We start from the raw sequence: 10990 nt of genomic DNA, 5'->3' as shown, positions 1-10990 counted from the left end.
ACTTACTCTCCATGAAATATGATGCAAAGGATATTATTTTTTAAAACAAATTTCACAAAAGGTCTTATAATTGTCTCTAGTTTGTTTTTAGAATTTTTTGTGATTTTTGATTTTTTTTTTTGAATTTTTGGGGGTGTTTTTGCAACAAAATCAAACATTTGGGAGGTTTTTTACAACAAAACAACTTTTGGGGGGAAAGTCAAAATCCAAGTGACTTTTGGGGGGTTTTTGCATTTATCCCGATGAACCGGAAGGTCCAAAGGTACATGTGAAAAACGTTTATTAGACGAATTACCAGCACATCACAGATGCGTTTTCCTGCCTTCCTCGCCGTACATTCGCTCACGGTCTCACGGTCACGGAGGAAAGCGAGTCAGCTAGCTAGCACGCGGATTCCGCGTTTCCACGTACACGCTCGGCCCGCCGTGGCTTCGCTCACGCATGGATCGAGCGGCACACTACGTTTTCGAGCTTCACCGCGAGACCGGGGGCGTTCCGTTCCGTGCGCACGAACGCAACCCATCATAGATACTAGAAGAGGAAATCCGGCGAGATAGTCACACCGGGGTACTACAAGGATGAAAGAGCAATCCATACTAGTCCGACAAGGGCTGAGGTGACTTGTCACCGAAAGGACCCGCACCCTGCGCCGACGGGGCAGGATAGCATTGATCCGAGGGAACCAAAGTAGCCCCCCGGACCCCATGCCACGCACATTGGCCACCAGTTTAAGCACCCGAAACGCCAGTAGAGTAGAGAAACCAACACCAACAAGGACAAGCGCGGCACAGCCCACATGAACGGATAGCAACAAGGTGTGATGTAGTTAATTTAGTACTCCCTCGACATATACAGTACTATCAACCAGCACTAGTAGCAGCTATAAAGAATCTCGAGTTACAACTAGGCATCTTTGGATGCGTAACAAACTCATCATTCCTTACCAATGGTACAAAGGAGAAAACGACTGGTAGTTCGGTACTGATCGATAACAACGCCGTGACCGTGAGCTGATGAGCTCACCAGGCTAACGCCAGGCGGAGGCGACGGTGACTAAGCGCCCCATCCACCCGACCCCGAGCCGGCCGTTGTCGAGCTTGACGTCGAACCCCGGCAGGGCAGGGCCGAGCCGGGCATTGACACGGTCGGAAACGCTCTGACCGATCGCCACGGGCCGGAACCCCGCCATGCCGAACCGGGCGCGCCACTTGCCGAACACCTCGCACCGCTCCACCCGGTCCGGGCCCTCCCGCGCCACCGCGTTGGCAACCTTGTTGGCCAGGGCTACCTCGGCCCGGACCCTCTGCGCGCTGTCGCGGCCCAGGGTCGCGTCCAGGGACTCCAGCACCGCGCCGTAGTGCGCGCAAGCGTCGGAAAACCGCGCCGCCAGAGGGGCCGTGTTTGTGTTCAGCTCCTGCTCCACCAGGGTCACGACCCGCGGGCCCAAGGCGCGCACGCGGCGGAGGAGCTTGTCGCGCGGGTTCGCCGGCGATACGCTCTCGTCGGGGATGCGCGAGAGCGAGAACGCGAGGTTCACGGCCAGCGCCTCCCCTGGCTCGCACTTTAGCCTTGACGCCTCGATATCTCCTGCGCGGCAGCTGACTGCTTTGAACCAGAACTCCACCCCGGCTTGCTGGGCGTGCTTCTTGAGCTGTTCGCCCGTGGCGGTGAGCTCCTGCGCTAGAGCTGGCGTGAACGGCGACGTGGGGTCTGCGACGGCGGTGACCTTGAGCGAAGTGCCTGCCACGCGGCGGTTTGCGAGGGCATGGATGAGGGCGATGTGCTGCGCGACGCTGACGTCGAAGTCGACCAGGTGGATGGCGCGGTGGTCGGCCACTGCGTCGAGGATGGCGAGGTTGGCGCCGTGGAGGGCGAGGCCGAAGCAGGGGGAGACATCGTGCAGGAGCTGGCATGCCGTGCGCTGCTCAGCGCTGCAGAGGGCCACGAGATGTTGAGACGAGGGTGCGGCGAGGCGGGAAGACAGGGCGTCCGCCATCATGGCCACCAGCCTCTGTTTCGCGTCGCCTCGTGGGGCGGCTGCAACCTTCAGGACCGCAAGGTGAGCGGCCGCCGTTGTGTGGTTGCCGTCGGCTACGGCAGCGGCAGCCTCGCACAGCAGCTGCCGCGATGAGGCTGCCGTGGTCGGCGGTGAGCTGGATGCTGTCGACGAGGCCGTGGAAGACGAGGAGTTTGTCGGCGACCTTGACATGGGCACGCTGTTGTAGTTGTTGTTCATCGCGCTCGCCAGCGGGAGCGACGCGGACGGCGCGGCCGTGATGGAGTTGAGCTCCTGTATCGTGTCCCCCCACGCAGAGTTGGTGACTGTGGAGCCGCACGCGCTCCCCGCCGCATCTGCCTCCTCTTCGTCGTCGTCGCAAAGCAGCTGCTTTTCCAGTTCCTGCAACAACATCAGCTCCTTCGCTGTCGCTGGCCTCGCACCCGCCCCCCTGGCCACCGCCTGGACCGCCTGCGCGGACGGCGCAGCCATCATCTGCCTCTGCACCAGCTGCTGCACCTGCATCGGTGGCGGCGTAGCCACGGGTGACGCGGTCGTAAGCGAGGAGTACGTCGACGACGGCTGCGGCGAGAGCCCGGCAAAGCCAGCCGAAGGCGGCCCGGAGAAACCCGAGGCCCGTGAGGCGGCCCCAGCCAGCACGGCCCTGATGTCGAGCGGCGTGTGCGCCGGCTGCGCGGCGACGCGCTGCCTCACCGAGCGCAGGTAGAGCGCCTGCTGCCACCGCTCCATCTTGCTCAAGCTCCTCTTAAGCACCCCGCCGCTCGCCACGGACGCAGCGTCCGGCCGTGGTGGCGGCTGCTGCTGCTGTTGCCCCCTCATCGACGGCGCCTCCACGGCCGATCCGCCGCCGTAGCCGTATCCGTACCCTCGGCGAGGGTCGCACCATGGCGCACCTGCGGGCTCCATGCCGTCGAAGCCCAGAGCAAAAGCAGCACCAGACACCGCACGGGAGCAGGCAGGAACAAGAGAAGCGGGCGAGGGAGAATGACAGAGGGACGGGACGAATCTACCGTGCAGGAGGAATCCTATAGCGAAAACCGGTGGCGCCCATTCAATTCCTTCCTCCGTCCTCCGCCAATAAAGCGGCTGCCTTTTACAGCCCAGCCTGACGCTAATATACTTCCCCTGCGAACCATACCGGACCCTTGCTTTGCCTGGGATCCGACGCCGATGCCAACGCCAACGCGACACGGCAGGAGTGACGCTGAAGCGGTGGGACTGCGCCTGCAGTTGCGAGGAATTGACCGATCGGTGGGAGCGGATTTTACCTGGAACGACGAATCGTCGAGGCGACTTTTTAGTGCGAAAATAAGAGAGAGGATCCGCCGTATGTATGGTGGTGTGATGACGACGATGCCGTATGCGTATGTAAGTAACGAGGATTTGGCACCGTCAACTCGTCAGGTCTTTCGTCTGATTTTCTCCGGTAGACTCTTTTCTCCTACTTTTTATAAGGACATGTGCAGAGTACGGATAATTATGGTCTGTAATACGATTTTATATTATATATATATATATATAATAGATAAGTTATTGTGTGAGTTGATTATAAATAATTTAAATAATATTTAATTGTTAAATGCTCTATCTGGTTGTAAATATAGATCGTTATAGCCTCCTCAACTATTTATAAATATAAGCTTCCTCAAACTTTTATGTATTTTTTCTCTTTTGTTTTCGTCTTATCTTTGTTTAATAAATACTACCACTCTCACAAATGAATGGATTATTTTTTTCAGTACAGAATAAATAAAATGCAACAAGGTCATTTGATCTACTTTCTTAATCCTTATGCACAAATCTAAAACGAATTACATTTACAATCGGAGAGAGTAACATATAAAAAATTAAGACCACCAATAATTAATAATATTCACATCATGAAAGAAATATTATCTATAAGAAATGATTGTCTGGTGTTAATTAATAGACGAAATATTTCTCAATCTTATTTCTGTTTTCTCCTATCTGATAAAATTTTATATGGCTTCTTTTTTAAATAGCTGACATCATTCATTATACGATAAGATAGTTTTCTGGCCTGTTTCGTAAAAAAAAAACTCGCCCGGTCTTTCGAGAAGGTTGCAGATGACAGCAATCGGATGGGTGCGAGGGGCGAACAGGAGAGTCGAACAGCCGACGGTGTGCACTGTAGTTTCTACAGTGAACTGAGTCAAGGAAAGCACGGGTTTAGGTTGGCAGAATAGTTAGTTTATGCTGTGGAACAGCCCCTAATCCCGTGCCAGCTTTAAAAACGCATCGAGTTTTCAGCTTGGCGATCATTGACGAGGAGAAAAATAGCTCTAGTTCATGATCGATTCATTGTTATGTTTTCCTTTCCGTGCGCTCAATTTTCAGGCTTATTATGTTACAGTATTGTATAAGAACTCTACGATCTAGCTGTAGTTTATCCATTCCATAATTTTCTTTATGGTTTAAACGTGTAAAAACTTGCATATTGCAATTAAGGAGTTTTTAATTCATGACACTATTATAATCACCTCTTGCCTTCTTCTAAAAGGTCACTTTTAATACTTGGCAACGCTGGAACAACGTCTCCATTCATTGGCACACACGAGAAATCCATGTAGCAGCTAAGGACAAGTGGACAACTGATTATACTACGTGATTAGTGAATGTGGGACGTGGGAAGAAGATGGTAAAAGGATAATGTAGTCAATCCAAAGTAATGTTCTTTTGGGGTGGTAGTGTGTGTGAGGCCTTTCTGTTTTTTTTTTAAAAAAAATAGTAGTGTGTGGAGGTTGCTTGTACGGTATGCTTTGCGAGTTAGCTAGGAAAACCCAACTTCCCATCCCAACCTTTTGCCAACTTTCAGTATAAATTTAGGAATGTTTGTACTTGCTTCCGCTAGTTTGGTTCATCCTGCATAAATATTCCACATAATATCTATTATATTATTATTTGATGAGAAAAAAGTTATTATATTTACTGTCAATGTCACAAAATTACCACATTAATAAAAAGAAAAAAGACATATACCATTTATTATTATAAGTATATAACGGTCTAGATTAAACAAAGAATCCATATCAAATATGATTAATAAATAAATAAATTAGAAATTAAAAATTATGAAAAAATAGCAGTTCAATTTTTATACAGTTTAGAAAGCAAAATATCTAAATAAAGATTCCAAATAAAATAAATTAATAATAATTGAAATTAGGGTTAGAATAGAAAAAATAATGATACATATCAAATATAGTCTTATAAAAAATCAAGTACCTAAATAAAGAATTCGTGTAAAATTCATAATAAAAAATAATGATTTTTTTAAAGAAATTACAAAGATAATAAATTAAGAAGCATCGTATAACTTAATGTCGTCACATAAGCAACCAGCAGACAAATCATAGAACGCATGTAAGACAAATCTTTTCTAATTTTGATTAGACTGCCTACGTCTGACACACTTGATCAAAATGTGTATGAATCGAACCAATATATATATACGATTCGGGTACAAGGTTGAAGTATAAATAATTTTCTTTTTCACTAATATAATTTTTATTTATTCTTCTAATTTTACGTGTTTTTTAACTAAATTACACTAACCTCGTTAAAAAACTAAAGAGACTAATTTTAAATAAAAGATTATCATAATAAAATATTGTAGTGAGCCTAGTCACGGGGGGCCATCTTGCTAGTTTAAATATATTTTAGAACGCTACGAATTTAGTAAAAAAATATGTTTCTATCGAGAACTATTTCGATCTCGGAGGAGGAAGAAAAAATATTCAACATAGAGATGGTATTATCGTTTGGTAAATTGTACCAAAAGGGCGGCGGAAGATTGATCGGTACACTATGAGTGCGTCTTCAAAGCGTCTTAATTTGTCTGTGTTTCTTCTATGAAGATGACTAACATGACTTAGCTTCTCATATGATGCTTTGGTTAAAATCCAAAATTAGATAACATATATAATCGTATTTATTAAAATAGATAACATATCGTCGTATTTGTAATTTTAGTATCTGTATTTAGTACCTCATTTATCAAAAACTGATTTTGTTACATCGTATGCTAAAAAAATACAGGTCCAATCATATTCGACACACGAGGTGTCGAATATGGCATTGTAGCTCATATTTGACAAATCATATGTCGAAAATCAAATGTATTCGGCACGTCGTGTGCCGAATATGGCCTGCACCAGGCACATGCGGTTTTCGGCATAAAATTACAGTATCAAAGTGCCCGCAGCCGGTACAGTCCATATTTAGTATATTATATGCCGAATATAGCACTATAGCGCATATTCAGCACCTCGTATACTGAATATACCTAATTTTCAGTATATGAGGTGCCGAATATGCCATATTCGGTACCTCATATGCCAAATATGACTGGGTACATATTTTTTCGGCGTACGGTGTATCGAAAGTCAGTTTTCGATAAATGAGGTGCCGAATACGGATGCTGAAATTATAAATACGATGATATGCTATCTATTTCGATAAATACGATTGCATATGTTATCTAATTTTAGATTTTAGGATGCTTTCGCGTAACACTAATCTTTGAACAATATGTGCATCATTTGAAGATAATATGCGAGTGTTGTATGTTCAAGGAATCCTGAAATAACATTGGTGAGGTATAGGTATAGGTATAGTCTTAGGTACGTTTCGCAGTTATTTCAAGGAAAAAAACTCTAAACAATTTTAAAGGATTCAAACGCTTGCAGATAGTGATGGATCCAGAGCAAAAACGTTGGGTAGGTACTCGATTAAATTTTATTTTTTTATTTTTTTAGACGAACCGTGATTTATATCACATATTAAATTAAACTTGGATTGGATCTAAGTATAGTCTTGTCTATATGGTCCACCCTCTGGTTCGTCACTGCTTGTAGAGCATCACGTTGAAGCCTTTGCAGATTCAAATTGTGGCCGCTTGGTCCAATTCTGCTTCCACAGAAAGTGAGGATCAAAGTATTTTGGCTGACGTTAATCGAGTAGATGAGAGTAATTCTGAGAGCGCTAGTGACTCCATTACTCTTCTTGGACTTGTAATGCTTCATGTTGATATCTATGTTGGACCTATACATATTTAAGATAGATCTGCTTACAAATGAAAACAATCTTTCATCAGAAAGATAGAGCACATTGAAAAGCCTTTGTCTAAAATAGGGCGCATTGCTCTACTACTGTACAAAGCGCACCAAAACTATATTTTGCGGTATGTATGGCGATGTGAGTGCATAACCTTATCTCGTGCAAGACGTACATGTGCTCTCTCTTCCGCCTCTCTCTTTAGTCTTTAGCATCAACCAGTATCTTGGATGGCATGATCTGTGTACTGATCCCATGCACTACTTTGACTTTGCGAAGGTTGTCAAACCAAGTTGCTCTGCAGCTCAGGCAGCACCGGTCCCACGGTGACAATATAACTCCCGATGACATGTGGGCCCAAAAACTGTTGACGAAGTAGGAGTACTATATTATTCGGACGAGTGGTGAACGCCTCCACTTCTATGATCCTGTCCCCAAGCGGGCCCACCGGATCACAATTCCCATACCACTTCCGAGACAACATACCCAACTGGGTCCCAGCACCCCCTGTTGGACAGAAACCCTAGTGTGACACACCCGGATTTTAGCCGCTGTTTGGATTGATTGTTTGTTTCAGGCCACTTCCTCCGTCAGATCAGATCACCACAACACGGGAGGCTCCTCTCTCAGTAGGGATGTCACTGATCCTCGATTTCCCGCGAGGAATTCTTCTATTACGGGACGAGGATAGGAAGATTTCGTCCCCCGTAAATTTATATAGGGACGGAGACGAGAAAACGCTCCCCGCTATATTACTGATATCACATATATATACATATTTTTCTTAGTATATAAATACACACACATTACATTACGTAGAGTAAATAATAAATTAGTCTTATTCTTTTTTGTCTAACCTACGATATTTAATCAATCTCGTATTAATTACCATCGTATACATCAATAGATTACTTATTTATACAACGTACATATTATTAATATATAAAAATAATCAAATATCATTCAATTTTACATCCCATTGAGAATTTGATCCTCGCAAATTTTCCACGAAGATGAGGATAGAAGAAATCTTTCCCTTAATAGCTAAATAGGGACGGGATGAGGGATTGACCCCGTTGCCATCCCTATCTCTCAGTGTCGCAGCGTGTGCTGTGTGCATGCGTCAGCGATCACGTACCATCGGCGCATGTGCACGCAAACAAACGAGTAGAGCTCCTAGTTTTAGTCAAAGAAAACTTGCAAGAATTCAGCTCCTAGTTACTGTAGGCGGCGGGCATACTCGTTCCAGATTGTGATCCGTCAGAAGTCAGAACACGGTGCGCCGAGCCGCCAATGGAGTGGCCGGGTACAGCGTCTCTTTTACTGTTATCGTGCGTGTTTCCCACGTGTCGATACCGACCCAGTTCGTTGGACTTGGACAAGTACGTTTTCGAAGGTCTGCGCAGGGTGCTGACTTGTGGTTTTGTGCAGGACACCTGTCGTTGCTTGGGTCGGACTCGAACCGGTAGCATGCACACATATATACAACACTCCCAATCGATCAGCTCAAACTCGAGCTGCAGTCTCTGATCCCGGTGATGGCTACTGTTCCTTGTTATAAACTTAAGTTCATCTTAAAACATCATTAGCTCTAAAAGACATACACATCTAATTGCGGAAGTGTGAGATCATCCTGTTATTCGGTGACGCCATCGGATGAAGATCACGTCGGTGTAGTCGTGCTCGTTAGTGTAGACGGTCACCGGCTTGACGATGAGGTCGTGGACAACGCGTGTAGTCGATGAAGATGCACAGATATAGAAGCGGCAGTGGTCTTCGCTCCGTTTCAACACGTGCGTCAAGGTCGGGTTGAGAGTTTGTGTGTGTGAGGCGAGGCTAGTCCTTACGGGAACGTTAGTCCCGTGAGGTGCCGACTCCCTCTTATTATATATGTGCTGCACGGAACAGAACCGCAACCAAAGTAGGTTGCGCCTCCGATCAAGGCACGTGGGAGAGGAAAACAGACTCCCCCTCTTTCTCGAATCTGTTACTGCACACATTAGGAGCCGAGATCATATCCAATATTCTCTCTCTTGATCGTAAGGCTAACATCATAAGTCCATTCTTAATGAAACAACACACCAAGACAAAGTGTTATAACGGCCAATGAAATACCACTGATACCCAAAAACCTATAGTACACTATTTCATCTCGAAATGAAAATTCGTTATTCCTAATGGGAGTTGGTTTGTATTATAGTCATGTTATCCAAAATCATAGGCTTTCCAATAACCCCATGCTGGCAATATGATCACGAAAAATATGGGGTGGTAAATCTTTAGTGAGCGGATCCGCAAGTATTGACTTAGTACTTATATACTTGGCACTTATTGTTTGATCTTGAATTCTATCTTTCATAATATGATACTTAATATCGATGTGTTTGACAGCCCCACTTTACTTGTTATTACTCTTATAGAAAATTACGGGTTGATTGTCGCAGTATAACGTAAGTGGTTTTGAAATGCTGTCGACCACTCTTAATCCCGGGATAAAGTTCTTTAGCCATACAGTCTACTGGGTAGCCTCATAATATGCCATAAACTCAGGTTGCATCTTTGACAATGCCGCAAGTGTCTGTTTGAAGCTTTTCCACGAGATAGCTCCTTGAGCGAGGGTGAAGATATAACCTGACATTGATTTCTCAGTATCCACACCCCCCGCAAAGTCTGCATCAGAATAACCAATAACTTAGAGGTTATCACATTTTGTAAATATGAGCATGTAGTTCTTAGTGCCTTGCAAATAGCGAATGACTTTCTTAACGGCCTTCCAGTGGTCCGGTCCTGGATTTGACTGATATCTGCCAAGCATCCCGGTAACAAAAGCTAAATCAGGGCGAGTACATACTTAAGCATACATAATGCTTCCGACATTTGAAGCATAAGGAATCGACTTCATCTGATCAGCTTCGTATTGGTTCCTCGGATATTGAAATGTTCCAAACTTATTACCCTTAACAATAGGAGTAGGTGTAGCAGAGCACTTATGCATATTGTATTTCTTCAATACTATATTAATGTATGCCTTTTAGGATAAACTAATACTCATTTGGACCATGTAAACCATAAATTGATTTCTTAAGGCGACATCCCAAATGTTCCTGGTCTACCATAACAAAACCTTCCGATTGAGCCATGTAAACATTTTCTTCTAAGTCACCATTAAGGAATGTTGTCTTTACGTTCATCTGATGCAGCTCTAAATCATAATGTACTACAAGCGCTATAATTATTCTGAAAGAATCCTCACTTGATACAGGAGAGAAAATTTCATTATAGTCGATCTCTTCTCTTTGTCAAAAGCCTTTAGCTACGAGACTCGCTTTGAACCTTTTGATGGTCCCCTTAGAGTCATGCTTTATTTTGTGGACCCATTTACAGCCTACCGTTTTGGCTCCGTCAGTGATTTCTACTAAGTCCCATATATTATTATCGCTCATAGACTTTAATTCGTCCTTCATGACATTAAGCCATTTAGGTGAATGATCACTCATCATGCCCTCTTTATATGAGTTGGGATCTTCTGCCTTCTCTATGTCATTAACATCCTCATTCATGTAGACAACGTAATTATTCGAGATGGCAAGTCTCCTGTCACGTTGTGATCTTCTGACCAGTTCATTAGGCACTATAGTGCCAGGACTAGTTACTGCAGAAGACTGTTAAGGCTCATCATTAGATGCATCGTTAGGAATCTAAGAGACCTCAACAGGGGGTACACTGACGTTAGTTTCTACTGAAGGTGTAACCACCTGGGGCACATGGATGTAGGGCTCATGGATCAGCGGTGTAGGAACATAAACTCTTTTTTCCTCGAGATCAATTTCCCTGGGCTCCAAATTCTTGTTCTCAAGAAATACAATGTGTCTTGTTTCAATGAACTTAGAGATCCTA

At 44.9% G+C, this 10990-nt stretch overlaps 1 protein-coding gene across 1 annotated transcript; it reads right to left on the bottom strand.

The window, feature by feature from the left end:
• Positions 1-803: 803 nt before the first annotated feature.
• LOC133921531 (scarecrow-like protein 8) lies at positions 804-3256 on the bottom strand. The gene has a single exon (XM_062366451.1). It carries the CDS (start codon positions 2921-2923, stop codon positions 1028-1030), a length of 1896 nt encoding a protein of 631 aa, XP_062222435.1. The 5' UTR covers positions 2924-3256; the 3' UTR covers positions 804-1027.
• Positions 3257-10990: the final 7734 nt, after the last annotated feature.

This window comes from Phragmites australis, chromosome 6 (genome assembly GCF_958298935.1).
Source record: "Phragmites australis chromosome 6, lpPhrAust1.1, whole genome shotgun sequence".
Classification (NCBI taxonomy): Eukaryota; Viridiplantae; Streptophyta; class Magnoliopsida; order Poales; family Poaceae; genus Phragmites; species Phragmites australis.
The sequence above is the reverse complement of the archived record's forward strand: the minus strand, read 5'-3'. Positions and strand labels throughout refer to the sequence as shown.